The sequence below is a fragment of the Xiphophorus couchianus genome, chromosome 9, assembly GCF_001444195.1.
Source record: "Xiphophorus couchianus chromosome 9, X_couchianus-1.0, whole genome shotgun sequence".
NCBI classification, from domain to species: Eukaryota; Metazoa; Chordata; class Actinopteri; order Cyprinodontiformes; family Poeciliidae; genus Xiphophorus; species Xiphophorus couchianus.
In genome coordinates, this window is record NC_040236.1 from 16,631,618 (window position 1) to 16,652,294 (window position 20,677).

Sequence of the window (20,677 nt, forward strand, 5' to 3'; positions counted from 1 at the left end):
AGCAGGTTGGTTTAAAAGCTTTTGATTGGTCTAGATGCCCTTTAATCTCTATAGATGCATTGTTTGTCTGAGATCTGTAACAAGCTGACAGCATATTGCTGAAACACATCCTATTTTTGCCCTTTTTTGCAGCAAAAATATGGTTATCCATATTTTTATGGATATGGTTATCCATATTTTTAGAATAACTGTGTTCCCCTAATGAATTAAGTAATTTTAAAACAGCATTTTGTTTTTACTCAGCTTATGTGATATTACATTTGTAAATCCTTATAAGTGAATACCACTTGTCATAACTAAGTGCAGTGATTTAATTATGGTATGTGCATGTCTTGGTCTTTTAGATGATTCAGAATTACCTAATTTTGTACAGTCCCTGCTTCTGGACTGACTTAACCCTCTTGTTATGTTGCGGGTCAAATTGACCCGTTTTAAAGTTGTTTTTTTTAAATAGTTGGAAAAAAAAATATTTCATGAAACTTTTTCTATTTGTCTTAATAAGTGCACTCTACATATAAATTGAAAATTTATATTTTCACATTTGCAACCCCCCTCCCCCTCCCTGCGTCTACTTTATACATAGATACTGCTCGGGTCAATTTGACCCGGCAGTCAAGTTTTATGTTTTTATGTGTATGTTTATTTGTTTGACATTTGGACGGTAAGGAGAAGTCATGTCGCTCTTTAGAAAAAGAGCTGGCACGAAAGAACTGGCTTTCATCGTTCAAGCAAAGGAGCTGGCATTTCGAATCGGCTCGTTCACGAGCGACACACAACCACTACATTAAACGCTTTAGAAAGCACAGAAACGAGTGAACGTGGTTTGTAGATTGTTCAATCAGTTGATCGTGAGCGTCAAAAGCTGCACACGTCCGTCCAAATCTACCACGGGGGGGGGTTTCTCGCATGTTCTTTGAACTTGTCTGACAGGATGTTCGCGCTATTTATGCGGGACTCTCCCAGTGGGTGTCTCAAACACGCCGAGGTCTGATGCTGCAGGCGACTCACTGCTGCTGCTTCCTGTATTGAGGCACCAGCGGTCAGCGCGTTGAGCAACTGTACGTTTCAGAGCCCCGCACCCCCGAGTTTAAACACCGAGGGAGTACTGCCGGAGACCCCGGGGTGTCCGTCTCCTACTGTGGTTGGACGGAAGCTCAGAGAGGAGGACTGCTGCTCATTTCGGCTCACAGACGCGGAGCACGATTTTGACTGGAACTGGTGCTAGCTAGTAGCGGCTAGGTGGCTAATGGCTAATAGCAGCAGGTAGATTATAGACAAGAAGCCGAAGAAAACAAACCTGTCGCATTTCAAACCTATAGATGAGACCGAAAACCAGCCGACCTTTGAAGGGCATATCGGTATGACACGGTTTACCAATTTAGCGAACTGACATGCTCCGAAAAGTGCATTAACTCTGCTAACGTTAACTAGCCAAGTCACTAGCCACTTAGAGCGAATCCTGTTGCTTCCCCCCCCCAGGTAGATCTCTGATTAGGGGCAAGTTTAGATCAGCCGCTGCCGGCCTCGTTGCATTATAGTATTTTACTGAGAACGTCGTTTAGTTTAGTTAAAATAGAAATGGCTCCTAAAAGAAGACCCGTTCCACTGAACATTACGCCCATTGGGGAGGGACAGGCCACCTCAAACACCATCGATGCTGCATCTGAGTAAGTACATTTATGTTAAGTTTAAATCAACTCTGATGGCGAGCAAATGCTACTTACTCCTCTTATTATATGACACTTTTCTACATTTCTGTTGATGCTTGATTCATTTGTATTGGGGTAGCAATGTAAAATCACCTAAATTTATGCTGCTATATAGATAAATTGTGGAATCATGTTTTTGTTTTGAGTTTTCCAGTTTTTAATTGCAGAGTTGCTGTAAAACAATCCAGTTTCCATGCAGTTCCCTTTAAAAGAAATGCATTTTCTCTATAATAGTACTTCGTGCATGAACTGTTATCCTTCCTGCTTGCACGTTCTCCACAAAGAGCCAACCTTGAGGCCTTACAGAAGAAACTGGGTGAGCTGGACCTCGACGAACAACAGAGGAAACGCCTGGAGGCCTTCCTCACCCAGAAGGCTCAGGTTGGTGAGCTGAAGGATGAAGATTTTGACCCAATATGCGAGTTGGGGGCTGGAAACGGAGGAGTGGTCAACAAGGTCCAACACAAACCTTCTCGTTTGGTCATGGCTCGAAAGGTGAATGCTGAATTTACTTTTTTTTTTGCATCAGGTGAAGCAGAGATGTTGTTTTTTTCTGTTTATTATTATTTTTTTCTTCCTCGTTCTTTCATGGTTCGACAGTTTTCGAGTTGAGTTCAATAAGAATCAGATAAAGCTGCTTTGACACGTACATAGTGATAATCACTTTCTCCATTTTGTTTTTTGTGGGTTTTTTTAAAAAAATTTTTATGTTGGGCTCAAATCTACTACCACAATCAAAGAATGTTCAACCTTAGGAAAAATAGGTCTGAGGTCAAATGTCAATGAGAATATGGAAATGTTATCTACTGAACTTTGTGCAGCAGCATTTCTAATAACTTTTAGAATTTAACTCTGTTTAGCTGAATAGCCTACCACGTAAATCTTAAATGGCATTGTTCTGAGTAAATGATTTGGAAATTATGCAAAAGATCTGAGTTTGGTTACTTGCCAACAGTGCCTCACTTTCATAAAATATTGGAAACTAGGTTAAGTTAAATTGATAAACCGAAGTTTGTGGAGGCTCACTTTTTTTTATTTTTTTATTTCAATAATCTTGAGTGTTAATATTTAAGTCTGAAATCCTCAAATTTTCCATGCAAGATCTATGACCACATTTAGTTGCGCTACAAATGTGTAGGTCTGTTTGCTCAACACTTCTAGTAAATAAATGTGATTTATTTCAGATATTCAAACTACCCAGCAAACGTTTGAAAGAGTTTTGCTGCTAAAATTAACCTTTTGTATTTAAGTCAATAGAAATCAAAGGAAGCTTTGATTTTTATTAATCAAAACAAGCTAAATACTTGCTGGTAGTTATCCACTACCAGCTCCTTCATTATTAAAATGGTTCATATAAGACACCAGCTTTAGTTGCTAAAGTTGTATTTTTCTCACTTGGGTAAAATAGAAGCTATTTGGCAAGTAAGCTAACAAGTGGAATTAAGCATGTTTTTTTTTTTTTTTGCTTAATTGTAAATCATGTATGCCACAAATTTAAATCACAATGATCTTAAATAAGTGTTGAATTTGAATCTGCAGCGGCCCTCGTTCAGATTCTGAAGCTGCAGCTCTGGCATGCTCAAGCTTGTGGGCTGTTTTAACTTGTCGGTATAATTTCCAAGAAAAAGTTCAGAACCGTTTGGTAGCAACTTGAAAGTGTATTATTGCGTTTTTAATTTCGGCACAGCATTCCAGTTGTATGAGAAGTGATCCGTGTCTTTTCAGGTCGTTAAATCTGCATAGTGTTATAGTTTAAGTCGAGTTCTCCTCAGTCTGTTAACAGCAAAGGCTGTTACTTCAACATCAGCAGAAGCTTTCAACTTCTCTATCCCCAGTTAATTCACCTGGAAATCAAGCCCGCCATCAGAAACCAGATCATCCGAGAGCTGCAGGTGCTGCATGAGTGCAACTCTCCCTACATCGTGGGCTTCTACGGAGCTTTTTACAGTGATGGAGAGATCAGCATCTGCATGGAGCACATGGTGAGAGACTCTTACTGATAGTTGTCTCCTGAGCTTGTTGAATGAATGAACGCCTTTAATCTCATCAACATGTCAAAGTGAAGCCGTATTGAGTTTGGTCTCTTTGCGTAATGTTCCGTATCATATTGTCGTCTTGTCAACGACAAAGTGGAGTTACTGTTATGCAGTTTAAATATTTGTCCATTTTGTTTTCACACAATCACAAATCGATCCACTGTTGGTTTTATGTTAATTTTCTTGATGCAAAATAAACTGGAGGTGAATAAACGTAGACAGGGTTAACAAAAGTGTAGTCTTTCTTCTGTCGAGTCAAGTTGTAAATTTTAGAAACTTTGGACGATTACCAATTATTATGAGAAAAACATGATTAATGTGTTGAGAAAACACTGGAGGGCGAGTTTGAGTTCCTCCGGAAAGCTGATCATGTGTCAAAGTTAATTCATGTTTAAGTTTGCATATACTTTAAATGTGTCTAAACAATGTGACCTAATCTGTGTTTCCTAAAACAAAAAAAGCACCAGACCAGGGCTGAAATCATTAATTGGATTATTTGGGTTGAATCTATTATTGAAATAATCTTCAGCTAATTTAGTAATTGATTAATTAACTGGAGTATACAGACTCTAAAAACAAGGCTATTTGCTGGAAGATTAATACACTCGGTGCAATAAATAAAACAAAACTGTACAAAAAATATATATATTTTGCATTTAAGATTTTAAAAAAAATCTAGCACCTGTTGCTGTCCAATTATTAAATGTTAAGTTGAGCAGAAAGGACTGACCTTATCACATGATGTTAGAATTATTTTTTTTAGCTGCAGATTCATCCTTTGCTACAAATGATCAAATGCTATTGTTGCGTTTTGGGATATAATTATTTTTCTTATTTAAAAAAGGAATTTAATAATGTATTTGCATGCTGTAATGCATTTCTAATATTATACTAAAAAGGGTTAAGTGAGAAATTAGCAGACTGTGCCTTTTTTTTATCCAATTAATTAGCAGAACAATCGATTATTAAAATAATCATTAGTGGCAGCCAGACTGGTCATTTAGATATGCCCCTTATTAAATCAGTTCATTCTTTTGATTAATGGGAAACAGAGGTAGGTTTACATGCATGTCTGTAGAAGTGATTTTTTTTTACTTTGTCTAAATATAAATGTTTTCTCATCAGGATGGTGGATCATTGGACCAGGTTCTTAAGGAAGCCAGAAGAATCCCTGAAGAAATCCTGGGAAAAGTTAGCATAGCTGTATGTATTGTATTTGGATTCCTTTTCTTTTGCAAATTTTTATGCATGGCCATTATACTTTTAAGTTTTTAACTTGCCAGTACTGAACATCAACATTCAGTGAATTAAAACTTTTGCGGGATGTTTATTCCGCCTATTTGCAGTTCCCAGATTTTACTGTGGAATGTGACTCAAAATTACTCGAACCCACCTATTCACAGATTTTTAAAATGTATTTTTTATGCTTTTTTTTGATCATTTGGAGCTAAATTTAAAATTGATCGATGGGTTCTTTGCTTTCGTTTTTACATTCTTCACCAAGACTGTCTCAAATCGTTCCGAACAGCCTTGAACTTGATCCTGAGCGGATATCTGGGAAGAGATCGGGACATCTTAATTCTCTCTGCAAAAGAAATATGTTGCAAATATATGCTTTAATAGTGCTTAATCTCTTACTTACAGGTGTTAAGGGGATTAGCTTATCTGCGAGAGAAGCATCAGATCATGCACAGAGGTAAAGACACACCCTTCGGTTTAACAGCAGAATGACAACATTTGATTATGAAGACTGATTAGAGATTGCCACAATCAGACTGTTTTCACAATAACAAATTTTTCTTTATTTAGAAAACTGTCAGCAATTACTAAGCATGCATTGGTCTCAAACCGACCGTCATTTACTTATGGTGCTTTCTGGGCCGCAGATTTGGTTAACTTTTAAAATCTTAGCAATCCAGAATGTCAGAGTATCTTTCAAAGCTTCTTTCTTTTTTGAGAAGTGAAGTTGTTGCACCATAGCATACTTGTCATTGCAAAAGTTAGAGGAAGCTCAATGAGCGACAACTAAAACAGGAGACAATGCTTGATGTGCAGTTGTAAGGACATAAATAATTGATGAAGGCATGAAATGCATAATTATTTAGCTGTGCTATTTGTATACAAAACAGGGTTTCTGCGGATTCTTAGTGTTATGTTTAATCGTTGAATTTCAGCCTGTGAAGACCAATTATTCTGTGATTTTTCTGTAGATTTTAATTACATTCAGTAACTTGCTAAAATTTGTGCAACATGCTGTTTTTATTGCTTATTTCATTCATTTTATTCGTCTTTGTTTTAAGAAATTGCTTTATTCCCAGTTTTGTCTGAACAGTTCAAGCTATGTTGCCATTTGACATAACTACAAACATAAATGGTCAAAGTGTTTTTGTGACTTTATCTACTGCTGTCTTTTTTTTCCTTTTGTTTTTTTTCCCTCCTTCTTTATGGGAAAGTATATTTCCTACACACTGTTGGAGGGAATTGGTGTGTAGTTGCTGGAATCCACTTGAGTCTTGAGCCAAAACACTCCAAGTTCAGTTAACAAAATTATTTTTACTTGGATAACCTGCCAAGTAAGTTTATTTAATTTTAAAATGCAATCGTACTAAAAGGATTAATCTACTGAAAATTGCAGTAACCCTGCAAGAAGTGTTTTTATAGCTATTTATTTACACGAAGAGTAGTCCCTAATATAATCAAATGTCCAGTCTAGACTTGATACCTGAAAACCAGATGATGTCAAAAAACCAACACAAAACTTTAAGAGCTTCTGATACAAACGTCTGTAAAGATTACTAAGAAGTAGGGTTGGGCAATTATCGTATCGTTATTGTGATAAGAATTTTGATTTATTTTTAAATCAGATACGACAACACTCAAAAAATCAATGTCTTCTAAACACGATTTTCAGGTTGGACGACTGAGGCTTCTGAACGTTCACCGGTTGTGTAGTAAACATTTGTTGATCATATCGTTAAAGATATGATCTGACGGATATGGTTTTGTTTCCATGGAAGAGCCTCAACATGAGACAGGACCAGTTGGAACATTGTAACTGTATACACCAGCTTGTCTGGGTCCACTCTTCCTCCAGCTTGTTTAGATTTGTCGGAAACATGCATTCCTTACATGATCACTGGTAATACACAGTTCAGCATCTGTGTTGATTCAACCTTCTGCACAGCTTTTAAAAACCTCTTCATTTCCATCCGTCATCTCAAGTTGCCTTCATTAGATGATAAGGCCTTTTCTTGTTTTTTGGCAGATGTTGGATTCTTTGTCCATTTTTCTTCCAAGAACAACAGATTTTTAAGTCGGGATTCTGACTAAGGTTGAAGCTTACCGAACAATTATTATTATTATTATTTTTTTTACATGCATAAAATAGAGGACTGCATCATTTGCATGTATTGGTAATAATTATCTGCAAAACAAATGGCAAATCCCACTGTTTTAACAGCTTGCTGTTTGCACACTCAAGTTTAACTACAACAGCACAAAATCTTATCAAGTATTTTTGGTCTAGTTTCTAGTGCAAATATCTTATTACACTTGCAACAAGACAAAACTAACTTATAGGTAACTTTTCAGCAAGACACAGGAGCGTGTTTTAAACCAATAATTCCGTAATATTGATCAAAAAGTACTAGTTATAAGCTAAATAGACTGCCAGAGAAACAAGACATTTTGCCTATACAAGTTAAAATGTCTTGTTTCTCTGGCACATTATTTCACATGTAATTAGTACTTTTCATCAAAATTAAGGAATTGTTGACTTAGAATAAGCTCCTGCATCATGCTGAAAAGTTGTAAGTTTTGTCATAGTTTTGTCTTATTTCAAGTGGACCAAGCCATTTCGCACTAGGAACTAGACTAAAAATACTTGGTAAGATTTTTGTTTTTGCAGTGGTGACGCCCTTACCCGCTCCAAGCTGTGACTGAGACAACTCAAATGTAGCAAGACTTCACACAAATTGGAAAACAAAAGAAAACTCATCAGCTGACTTGAGTTTCCTTTTTTGCTGTTGTTTCTGCTTGTTTTTGGTCTTTGCTCAAACCACTTCTTTTTAATCATTTGTTGTGATTCCTGAACATATTTTCTTTTGTCACCCATTTTTTCTCCCTCCCCGTTCCTGTGGTCGGTGTCATTTCCTCGTAACACTCGGTCCTACTTAAATCTGTTGACAGAAGTTATCACAACTAGCACTCTTGATGATTTAAGATGGATTTTCTTTAAAAATCTGATATCCAGACGATTAACTCTGTTATTTTGGTGACAGAGACAAAGATTCAGACGAGGAAAAGTGTTTACACGCCGCTTAAATGTGTCCGAGATATTTAATACTCCCACCACATTATAAAGTCTTATCTGGGAATGTGAGCAGTTTGTGATCGATTTAGATTTATGATGTAAAACAAGGGCTGCTTCCACATTGCACCAGTGAGAAATCACGGCTGTCCTGTTATGAGTTTACGGGTAGAGGCGCATCAGGACTGCAGTGAAGTTTTCCTTCTGTCTTCAGGGTCGGTGGTACTCCAGGATGGAGTTGTCTATGAGCTCAGGCGGTAATTACAGCCTCTCGGATGTGATTAGAGAGCAGACGCGCCCTGTTGACCCTCCCTGCCTGTCTCCCTCCATCGTTCTCCTGCTCTTTCATGCCACCTCTTTCTCAGTCATTGCTCACATGTCCCATGCCCTCCGCTAAAAGGCACCATTATTTTGCAGGCTGTATTTCTGTGTAGACTTTTAACTGGGCTTGTGTGACGTTTGTTGTGAAGGTTGAGCCATCTGCCGCTCAACTGGCCAACCTGCTAATTTGTTTTGTGTGTGTGTGTCAAGAGGATTTTCACTTGATTTGTTTTCTCTCCATCAGAAACCACTGCTTATGCACAATACCAGTGTGCTCATGTACAGCTACTCCTTTCCATGAACCTTTCCACTTCTTGCATAAGAAAACCAAAAAAACTTTAATGTGTTTTATTTGGCATCATGTGATAGACCAACACAAAGTAGTGTATACTTGTGAAGTGGAAGGAAACGTGTGTAAATGATCCTTAAATTTCATCCCTGACCTGAGTCAAAACATTGTAGGCGCACTGTTGACTGCAGTTACAGATGTTGCATCTAGCGACTGTTTCTTTCGTCTGTGTTCCTTATATGGCTTGTGGCAAACTTTAAACACTTCTTATGTATTTCATTCACTGATGCTACGCTCACAGATTTATGGAGTGCAAGACTAATAGTGTTCCTGTTAACAATTTCCTTTAGCTGAGCTGTTGATCTCCGTGGCTCTTCTAGAGTTATCATAGGCCTTAGCTACATCCTTGATTTCTGCTCTCCTTACCACAATTGCTCATTTAAGAGTCCAGTCATGGTTGAGTAAATCTGCGATAAGCCTGTGGCAATAAATCAATTAATCACATAATTTAAAACGAGTGATCACTTCAATTTCCACGTTTTGTTTTTTCTTCTTTCTCTTTCTACCAAAGACTGAGTGACAAAAGTGTGGTGCATTGGTCTCTCCCAGCCACTTTTTTTTTTTTTTTTAAAGGGTAATATTGTTTACAGAAACTTTACTTCTGGGTAACCGAGCAGATGAGTAGATTTTGTTTTTAGAAAATGTTGAAAGCAGAAAGTAATTTTCCTTCTACTTGACAAGTATGTTGTACTTTGTGCTTCTCTATCACCCAAAACCTCAGTAAAGTAGGGGGAGGAGTTGAGGGGTATAAAAACTTTTGCGAGGCACTCGATGTACTTTGGGGGAAAAAAAACTGTCTAAAAGCTTTAAGGTGTTGTATAATATGACAACAAAGCAGTAATCCATGTTTGCGTAAAAATTTTGTTTTTGGTGTATTGTGGACAGCACTCGTCGTAACCCTGAATATGTAATGTAGATGTGTTTGTTTGTTTGTCTGTCCCTTCTGCCGCAGACGTGAAGCCCTCCAACATCCTGGTCAATTCCCGTGGGGAGATCAAGCTGTGTGACTTTGGTGTGAGCGGCCAGCTCATAGATTCCATGGCCAACTCCTTTGTTGGAACGCGCTCCTACATGTCGGTGAGTCAGCTCTGCACGCCTGCGCCCCCACCCCTTTTTTCCTCTGGCCCTATCCCCACTTTCCCTCTCCATTCCTCTCACATGGCTCTTGCTCAGCCAGACCCGCCCTCTGCCTTCCCCTCACTCCCCCCTTGCCAAGAGGCGAGGGCTGTGCCCAGGAAAAAGCTCGAACGAGTGCTTGCTCTTTCTTGTCCTCCTACCCCCTCAGTCTGAGATGCCTGGGGTCAAGCGTCCCAGTGTACTTGGAGTTTCCAAGCACAAAATTGTTCCAAAGCAGCATTATGGATGGTACAGGTCGTTGCCCTTTGGCTGTCATTTTCATCACACACCTGAGCTTGGACACACGTCCAACTCAAACATTGTAAAACTGTTTTCCCCTTCCTGCCAAACCCTCTCTCTTTGTCTTCTTTTCCAAATCACACCCCACCCGTTCTTGCCTCTCTATCCCCTCAGCCCCCCCCGTCCCCCCTCCCTCTCTTCTCCTCCGCTTCCTGCCTTTCCCCAGCCCCTTGCCCAACCCTCTTGCATTCCCCTGGCATCTTGGCTGTACCTGGTCCCTCTGACGTAGTTGTGCCTTTCTCGACAGCCGGAGAGACTGCAGGGCACCCACTACTCGGTTCAGTCTGACGTGTGGAGTATGGGCCTGTCCCTGGTGGAGCTGGCGATCGGCCGCTACCCTATACCCCCACCAGACGCCAGGGAACTGGAAGCCATCTTTGGACGCTCCATCATGGACGGGGCAGAGGGAGAGCCTCGCTCCAACATGGCTAGACCGAGACCACCGGGCAGGCCTGTGAGCGGTACGAAATCAAATATTTTTGTTTTTAAACTAAAGTTCTCATTGTGATTTTATACAAATCCCAAGAGGTCATAATCATTATTTTGGTTTCCTCCACAGGACATGGGATGGACAGTAGACCTGCCATGGCTATCTTTGAGCTTTTGGACTACATTGTGAATGAGGTCTGAAAAATAACTGATCAATTTAGCCGCTATATTATATTCTGTTCTTCTGATGATGATTTTTTTTCCACAGCCACCGCCTAAGCTACCACAGGGTGTCTTCAGCAGTGACTTCCAGGACTTTGTGACAAAATGGTGAGTGTCAGAGAATGAGGAGTACTATTTATTTGAACACTTGTGTATGGGTGGAAAATTGTCATTTGTTTCTAATTAAATTTTTCCACATGGTGACTGAAAATGTTGCATTACGTAGATAGTCTGGCGATGTGGTGCCTTGTAAAAGTTGTTGTATGCCTTACAATTATTCATATTTTTGTCACATTACAGCCAGAAACTTCAATTTTGAGGTCTTGCCACAGATTGTCAAGTAGATTTATGTCTGGAATTTGACTTGGTTGTTTTAACGCACAAGCACAGTTGACCTAAACCATTCCACATTACACACACAAGTTGACCTAAGTCATTCCATTGTGGATCTGGCTGTATGTCTGGACTAATCCTGTTTGAAAGTGAACAATCTTATCAGTCTAGAGTAATTTACAGCTACTAACAGGGTTTTTTTTTCTAAGATGATTGTGTAGTTAGCTCCATCCAAGGATAGATATGTAATATGAATAAGTATTGTTCTGCCAACAGATTGGTCCACCTGTAGATTTCTGCAGTTCTTACAGTTACCATGGTTTTCTGACCTGCTTATCATTTAGTGTCAACTTCACAATTATGTACAACTTTGTTGGTCTATTTCTTAGTAGAAATAGACCGCAATAAAATCGCAATAAAATACAACGTTTGTGGTTGTCATGGGAGGAAAATGTGAAAGGGTTCAATGGTTATGGGGAATTTTGGTGCAAAACATGAACATTTATAAATGTCAACATTCTTTTGTATCTGCAGCTTGATTAAAAACCCAGCCGAGAGGGCAGACCTGAAGATGTTGATGGTGCGTACGCAATCTTTGCTAACCTGTTCTTTTTGATCTCTGGGTAAGAGTAAATGTTGCAAACCAAAGTTTCTCTTTGCTTTCAGAATCACACGTTTATCAAGCGATCGGAAGTGGAGGAAGTGGACTTTGCCGGATGGTTGTGCAAAACCATGAACCTCCACCAGCCCAGTACTCCCACTCGCACCACCGAGTGATCAAGCAACCTCCACACAAAAGAAAAAAAAAAACCTTGTCTGTCCCTGATCTGACACATTTCTGGGGTCTCTCTGCATTCATGTACACAATCCACCACACATGCTGGCACTTTTCTTCTTTTTGGCCATCTTGCTCTTGGCTAAAATATTTGTAGCTTCCCTTTGTTTATTTCGTCAACAGCAGCAGAGCCTATTGAGTCATTATTGTACTGTAAGATCACAGCTTCACCATGGCGGTGTCGAGATCAGCCTCAGTTCACGTTTTCACACCGCTGCAGAGGATGTAAAGCACTGAAGGGCTGCCGTAGTGTCATCAGATTTCCCAGTAACAAACTTCTTTTGTATTGTTCAATATTCTGTATTAATCTTTTCTATGGTGGCTTGTGGGGCTGTATTTTATTAACCTGCTGTAAAAGAAGGAAACGTGTCGTACTGAAAGTTTAAAGGAAATATAACCTGCAATCATCTTGCAGACTTTATATTTGCTAATTGATGGGAAAATGCCTCAATTAGGGTTGCACCCCCACATTTAGTTACTAGTGGTTATTTCCTTTCAGATCTTGCAATCACCTCCAGTTTAATAATCAATAAGAGAGCAAAACGGGCACCCATGGGAGTCATTTTCACTTTTTGGCATTCAAGCGATCTTTTAAAGGATCATTTTGTGAACACTTTCCCAAACCAAAGAGGGTACTCATGACTACTTCTTTTGCTTCAGTGGCTGGTTGTCTTTAAATTCTTGAGCAGTAAATCAGTGTAATTAGGTAATCTCATTTCCTTTCAATAATTTACACTCCAACAGTGTGGAGTTTTTGGTTGTTTTTTTTCTCCATTCATATTTCTTTTACACCTCTTGTACGTCTCACAAGGGAAGCTCCGGAAGCTTGGTATTTGCCAGGATGTCTATGTAGACATTACAAAAATTAGGACAAAGGTGTTTTCATGAGTTGATATAGCATGGTTTATCTTTCTAATGACTGTGTGTGTGCTTAAGATCATGACAGGGATGAGCTGACGTCTTTAATCAAGCCTCAGTTTCTGCTATGATGGTGCAAGTTTTCAATCGCAATGAATGATCTTTTTGTTTTCTTTTTTCGTCTTTATTGAATACCTTCTACCCAAAGTGTGTTTGGTTAATTTTCAACTGTACTGCTCCATGTGACGCTCCAAGTTTCAACTTGGGACAAGACTTATTTAAAGCCTTGCTTGTGGAAAAGACTTGGGTTAAAATGCTACTTAAACACACACTTTTTTTTTCTTTTCTTGCAACTTTGGTTTAAAAACGGCACAAACGCAGCCTCGCAGTTTATCGTGAGATCTGTTGAAGGATACAAGGGGTCTGACTCGAGATTTTAACCCAGGTCAGTTTTGGTCACTTGGTGGTGTTACCTGCTAGCCCGCTGTCTTGCTAGAGCTCTTGTATTCTCTCTCTGCTTATGGCTGCCCTTTCTACCCCTCTCTCCCCCCTCCGAAATGTGCATCCTTCAAAAGTAAATGGATGCATATTCACCTGTATGTGTACAAAGCTATCAACAAAAATTACATGAGTACTATTTTGCAGTCTTAATATACAAATTTTTGATTTTATGTAAATGACAAGAAGAGTCATTTTATTATAATATAAAAATGTGTTGGAAATGGTTATAATGTATAAAAAAAATTAAATAAAACTTATTTGTGAATGTAAATGCATATGCTTGTCTTTAGTCAAATAATTGAGCATTATAAAATGTGTTTGTTGTGGTGGCTTCAGGGTCAAGATGGTGTTGTTTTGTTAGCCCATAATGTAATGTAAATAATTAGTAATGTAAATATTACTAATCGATTAGAATAAAATGTAAAACCAAGTAAACATTCAAAATAAGACACCAGAAATGGAAATAAACAATTGAAAACAAAAGTTGTAAAATGCAAATCAGCTGTAGTATCTTTTAAGAGTATAAAGATAAAACATTAACTTTAAAACAAATTCTGAATTATGATCATTTAAGGCATTAATATTAAAAATAAAAAGAATAAAAGAACCTACTGAAACATTCGATGAGAAAAAGTCAAAAGATGAAAATTTTATATTAAAATACAGATTTAATGAAGTATAAGTTACAGCCTTATTAATATTAAGGTTATTTGAAAACTATTTTGGCTGCTGAAGAGATAAATTAGCTATTTGTGTTATAGTTTATTAGATCATATCTATAGTGTGAAATTTGTTGTATAGTGAGTATGATAGCTAAGACTAATAAATGTGAATTAGGGCTCATTATGAAGCCCTAATATTAATTATTTGGTCAATTTGTTGTTTTGGTGTCTTGTCGAGATTATCAGAGGCTTGCCCGAGTCTTTGTAAATCTGTGCTACGGCCCTGGCAGCAGGCGCGTCAAGCTGAGTTACTCTGAACGTTTGTGTTTTAAAGACTCGATTGAAAAGTAGAACTTTTAATTTCTACCAAACCAAAAATATATGTATATATATATATAGCATGTCTGGATAGCCAGTAGATATGTGAGCGTACTTAACTTCCGACCATTTGCGCGTAACCACAGCGACAGAATGTTCCCAAGAACTAGCTTAACTTTGAAAAAACCCCAAAACCTTTTGGTTAATTTGGGAGACATAACAAGCGTGCAGGGTGAAAATGGTGCTGGGTTTTTTGAAACGGTAAGTATTCCCTTTTTTTTTATTTCCCAGAATTTCTTTTTTATTTATTTATTTGGCATAAACTCAACTGCATTTCCACCTTCAATGAGCTTTTATATGACCGTGCCAAACTTACATTTTGCGTCTGAAAAGCTTGGACTTGCAAAGAGCGCTATAGTTTTCAGTGAAAACCAATTATACCAACAGGACTGGCAACACTGCGTCTCTCTGGTTCGGGTGGTTTTATTTAACGATGATAAACTGCATAAAGAAGCTACAGAGAAACCTAGAACCTTACCAAGGAACACTTAACGAAACCTGGAAATTACTGATAACACCAGATTTACTCAAGTGGAATCCAATAAAGCTAACATTAATTATGGCGTTGTTAATAGCTACGAAAATGAGGCGTTATCTTTCACTTGATCTAGTGTGTTGTCTGATTTGGGCAAACAGATGTCTACCAGACCCAGTGCTGAAATCCAGAGCTGTAAAAATGAGCGTTGTTAGGAAATAAGTGTTCCCTAAAGGTTCACAATCCCAGTCATACAGTGATCAGGCGTAACATTAAAACCACTGTGTCAGCAGAACTGAATAACACTCATTATCTTTCCATTACATCACCTTTTACTTTAGTAAAAGATGAAAATAAGGTAATTCCAGAAATGTGGAATAGTATGTCAAAGTGCTACTATACAGTTTAGTCTACTTGGTCAAGGCTCAGTTGTGTGCAGCTGGACCTGCTGAGGTATTATAGAGCCCCAGGTTGCATTATTAGTGTCCTTCAGCTTGTCTGCGTTATTAGTTCGGGTGTTCCCTCATCCTCATCTTGACAAAGCCCAGTACGGTCACCCGTAGGTGTTAAGGCAGAGGTTTCAAACTCCAGTCCTCGAGGGCCGCAGTCCTGCGACTTTTAGATGAGCCTCTGCTGCACCACACCTGAACAGAATAATTAGGTCATTACGGCTCTGGACAAGGAGGAGGTAATTAAGCCATTTCATTCCAGTGTTTTGTACCTGTGGCACATCTAAAAACTGCAGGACAGAGGCCCCCAAGGACTGGAGTTTGAGACCTGTGTGTTAAGGTCAAGACAATTTCCTGGACAACCAAGCATAGTTCTGGTATGATGGTCAGTAAACCAGTTTTGGTACTTTTGGCAGTGTGAGCAGGTTCTAGGTCCAGCTGGGACTTTTTTTCAGCATCTTCACGAGGGGAGAGAAGGGTGACATGCTTTAAAATATCCTGGTAGACAGCTGGGTTGATTTTGGGACTTGATAAAACACACCAACACCAGCAGGTGATATGGTTCCACAAATCATCACTGACTGTAGAAACCTTACTGTAGACCCCAAGCAATTTAGATTATGTGCCTCTTATCCAGCAGACAAGCTACTGGCAGCCAAGTTACTGAAGAGGTGGAAGCTGGTTCTGAGAGACAGGTATCACTACACAGAGCATCATAATTTGTCTTGCACATGGATGCATATCTGCAGGCCATCTCTTGACAGCTGTAGTCTCTTTCACTATAGGATAAAACACCCTGCAATAAAAAAAAGTTTCAGGAATAGTTAAAGTGAATTTGAGGTGTTGATTTGGCCTTCAAAATTCCAAGATCTCAACCCAATTGGCCATTTGTGGGATGAGTTGGGCAAACAAGTCTTAATAAATCCATTAAAAAGTCTTACCTTGTAACCTAAAGGTCTTAAGGATTTGCATTGAGATGCCAGATTTCACATTTCTCCTTCAGAGGGGGATCAAAATATTCACCAGGAGGCCATAATGTTACACTTAATCATATTATTGTTTTGCTTAACTTGTGAGTTCTTATGACAATTTCCTTTCTCAGAAATAACAAATAGCATCCTTCACACAGTAATGAGAAAGGCAGATCAGACGGGTGGTGTCTAGGAGTGAAGTGGACCACCCTATGCTGGTCTGAACGGTAAAATTGTTGTAAAACTGTCTGCCCGCACTCTTCCTGATTTCCCTCCCTTTCCTCTCGCTCACACATGCTCAATCATTGCAGGGACAATGCTCTACAGTGCCCTCTAGGCAGACAATGTGTCACTGCAGCTGTGCAAAGGCACGCAAACGTAAAAAATGTCGACACCATAAAGCCACTAGAGTTCCTAGAGTACAGCATCATATAATCTGCAAACTATCTTGCTAAGTCATTTTATAGCACATGTAAATGTTTATAAATCCATGACCTGCCGCATTGAATGAGTTTGCTCATTAATGCCGGAGAAGTGGTTTGCTTTATTAGGTTTTTACTTGTGCTGTCCCGACTTGTCAATGTAATTGATGACATTGACTATGAGGATCTGTGGACATCGATATGAAGTGGACACATCTTTTTAATGAGTTCATCTTTTAGAATTTAGCTTTGTTTCTCCTGAGTGTTTGGCACCAGTCATTAGCTGACCGAGTCTGACCTCGGTCAGTTTCAAAACAAGCATGGCGGATAAACCCGCCAGCTTCGCTGTCAAATGAACCGGGCCTCAAATGTTTGGGTTTTTTTTTTTTTTTTCTTTTTTCAAATGTTGAAAGGCTGAAGTAACGATAGCATGAAAGTATTTCAAGTTTAGTGATGATAATCAGAGGTTTGAATGTGCTGTAAGATTTCATTGGCAACATAAGCATTGACAAGTTAACTAAGCATGATGATGAAGTAGGAGAAGGAGACAATGCCGATGAGCCACTGTGATTATTTAACTAAACACTAAATGATCCGTATGACGTTAGATTCTTAAATAAGTCTTTATCGAAAAAAATGACACAAGAATCAGTCCAATCAAACAATATCAGCCATGTTCCTGTGTGTGTGTGTTAATGTGCAGACATTATTCAGTCAAGAAAATAAATTTTCTGCTTTAGTCACAGTTAACTGAATAGACAACGTGGATATTTAAACGACTAAAATTTAAGCCAAACAAACTCATACATGATAAATACAGTTAAGTGCAATAATTTATGAGTGAGATGATTCTATTAGAATTAGAGAATAAAGTGCATTAAAATGTAAAAAAAAAAAAAGAATCAAAATGTCTTTTTGTTTATTTCCAGGTCAGTTTCAATGTATATTATTCTAATACATACTGTAAGTGCTTCATTTAATTTTTACCCTAATTGCGGGAAAATATGTTCTAACATTTTACTTTGCAGTATGCAATAAATATTTTGTAGTGAAAGGAAATTAACTGTTCAGATGAGTCAATGAACTAAAAAAATGAATGAAATTATTAAACAATAGTTGTTAGAGGCAACCTAACCACACAAAAAGTCTTCCTGATCGCACATAAAAGTAAACAAAGAAACTGATCTCCATGAGAGACCTAAGTGAAGAAAACTCATTTGATAACTTATTATTGATCTAAGCACTTACTATAATTTAAACTGACCTTCCCCTGTAATGGCAGGTATGCATAATTATGCTCAGGTGAGTTGTAAAATGGTATTTATAGCAGATCTAATAAGTTTGTTCAGGACAATATTAGCCTAATTACATATTTTTTCATATGTAATCTAGTTAAACCATAATTACTTTTGTAATCTGATTACATAGAACAGATTATATATAATCAGTTACCTCCCAGCAGTGGCTCTGATGCAACTCGACGTCTTCCTCTCCAACCCACTGCATGGCACAATGGCTGGCTCGCGCTCATCGAGTGGGTGTGCTGGTGGGCATTTTGGAAGTGGCGCAATGTGAAGTGCATGCACACATGGGAATTCAGATCTCACCGCAGCGAGTGGGGAAGATCTCAGCTTAGGAACAGGCCTCACCTGCTGGAGCTTCGCAGGTAACGTGAACAGAGGGTGTGTATCGAGGGGGCTGCTGGCAGCCCCTGCCGTGTGTGCTGGAATGTGCCAAGACTTGCTTTTGGGGTGGGACAGCATGACCTCAGGCAATAGGATGGGTGGGTGCGACTTGCATAGAAAAGGAAAGGAATAGCGAGGGATGAGGCGGGTGAGAACAGACAAGAGTTAACAACTCAGTTTTAACCCCGGAGACAATCCACATTGGTTTGTAGCCAATGACAGCCAGAAAGAACGCAGTGGGCAGGCAGGGGTTAATAATTTGCACTGTCTCCAGTTCAGTTTATGATTTGACAACTGTCTGCTTTTCAGTACTAAGAGATTTCCACCTTACTTTCATCTTGACAGGAGGAGGAGGGGGTGAGGACGCCGAGGGATGCTGTGTCTTTAAGAGAGAGAGTGTGTGTGTGAGTGTGTGTGAGAGAAAGAGAGAGAAAAGGGAGGGACCTCTTTGCCCTCCAGAAACCAGGAAGGGAATTGAGTTGATCTGCCGCTGCTTGGTTAGCGCATACGGGGGCTTTAAGCTGCGCGACAGTGAGAGGGAGATAGAGAGCTCCGGAGAGGAGGAGAGGAGAGGGCCGAGCTAACCCACAACAAGCACCACCACGGCCATCACAGGTGAGCTGAAGGCGACCTGTCATCCCCTCCTCTGCCTGCCCTGGGCCTGTCGAACTCAGGGGGGTTGGTAGCAGGGAGAGGAGAGAGGAAGGACTGAGGGAGGGGGGCCAGAAAGGAGTGCAGGGTGGGGGGGTTGGCCGGAGAGGAGAGGTGGGTCGCAGCAGCGGTCCCTAGTCAAGGTTCCTCTTTTTTTTTTTTCTTTTTTTTTTCTCTTAAATATGTCCTATATAGAGCTACTTGCCTCTGGGGGAATCTTGTGATAAAGTTTATAGGATGTGATCAAAACATTAACTTTTCAGGCAGGTGGAAGCACTTAGAGGAGGAGGAGGAGAAGGCATTGGAGGAGGGAGGCGACTGAACCGAGAGAAGGAGGAAGCAAAATAATGATAATAATGATACTGGAAAGGCTACAAGCAGTGGCAGCAACTTTTCGGGACATTACAGGGTGAGACACTCATTGCAGGGTGTGCTGTGTTTGCAGAGCATGTCTGGGTGGCATTAGGTTGTTTAGTGGAGGGGTAAGTCAATTTAGGTCAGGAGTTTCAAGTGTGTCTGAACCGTCCCAAGAGCGCAGAGCTGATGAAAGAGCACACGGCCGATGTTTCAGTGCTGCCCCTGACAGCCTGGGCTGAAATTTGTTTTGTTTTTTTCCTCCCACAGCGCCCTATCCATGTTTGATGGCTGCTCTGTACTTTAATACCTGGCAGACTGCTAGCAGCATACTGTAGTGTATAATTCAGCCCTGGGTTGCTTACGTTAGAGAAGGCTTGGAGATAGTGGGGGTGGTGAGAGCAGAGAGGAAAGATGGGACTCGTAGTCTGCAGCGGGGGCTGTGGATACCAGGTGACATTGGGTTTCTGCCTCTATATCCCAGAGTGCCTTGCCCTCGGCCATGAAGGAAAGGGAACAGCCGTCAGCCTATCCCTGCGAGGAGGTGTGGCGAGTTGGCCGCTGCGAAGCCAATGAGGCGAGGGGATGCAGGAGCGGAGTTGTGGGCTGAAAATAGAGGGTGGTGGTGGATGGGATGGGGGCGGGTAGGTGTCTGTGTGGGATCAGGCAAGGGCTTGCCTGTATGACTAGGGCCACTCACAAGTTTCCTGCCTGGTAATGCTCTAGCCCTGCCCAGAGACACAGACAGCAGAACTGGCCGGCAAAGCAGGGGAAGGCAGAGAGGTCCCGAGAAATATTTTCTGCCTATTCGGTAAGCATTGCGAGGACATCCACACACACATGGTGTCTTTGGGCTGGGATTTAGAGGAGAGGGGAAGCAAGCAGGGAAAGTAAATACCAGAGTGTCTTGATAGAGTTCAGAGTTCTTGACCCACTTGAAGACAGAGCAGGGGTTGACAAACCGGTCAGGTGCCGCATTGACTATCTGCTGAAGTTTGCTTTATTGCCTTCGGATGTTTTACCCTACATCACATGTGTTGTTTTGAATCTGTCAAGTTGTGGTTAATTAGGTAGAGTAACTGCTAATATTAGAAGAGTGAGAAGATGACAATATTTGCACATCCTGTATCACTGCTGCTTCTTTTTCTTCAGGGGCTTTCAGAGTAATTCTATAGAAACCGCCCCATCAGATACTTTGCTGAGCTGTGGCTGATAGCTACTGTGGCACAGGTGTTGAGTAATAGTTTTAGAAACTTAACTAAGTGACATCTCGTCTTAATGAGGCGGAGAATAGGTGACACAGTTCCTGACG

At 40.0% G+C, this 20,677-nt stretch overlaps 2 protein-coding genes across 4 annotated transcripts in view; both read left to right on the forward strand.

Annotated features, from left to right (window-relative positions):
- Positions 1-871: 871 nt before the first annotated feature.
- On the forward strand, positions 872-13,440 carry map2k2a (mitogen-activated protein kinase kinase 2a). Its single transcript, XM_028028717.1, has 11 exons — positions 872-1,667; positions 1,994-2,204; positions 3,545-3,691; positions 4,871-4,948; positions 5,390-5,441; positions 9,677-9,801; positions 10,388-10,601; positions 10,700-10,764; positions 10,838-10,899; positions 11,659-11,704; positions 11,791-13,440. Exons 1-11 carry the CDS (start codon positions 1,579-1,581, stop codon positions 11,899-11,901), a joined length of 1,200 nt encoding a protein of 399 aa, XP_027884518.1. The 5' UTR covers positions 872-1,578; the 3' UTR covers positions 11,902-13,440.
- A 994-nt stretch (positions 13,441-14,434) lies between these two features.
- zbtb7a (zinc finger and BTB domain containing 7a) overlaps positions 14,435-20,677 on the forward strand; it is a 30,435-nt gene continuing 24,192 nt past the window's right edge. The window contains exon 1 of one of the 3 annotated variants that reach the window (XM_028028713.1): positions 14,435-14,559. In XM_028028713.1, coding sequence (XP_027884514.1) covers positions 14,452-14,559 — 108 coding nt within the window. In that variant the 5' untranslated portion in view covers positions 14,435-14,451. Of the gene's footprint in view, positions 14,560-18,713; positions 18,976-20,004; positions 20,177-20,677 lie in introns of those variants that run through there. The other 2 variants (XM_028028715.1, XM_028028716.1) reach the window with 2 other exon arrangements.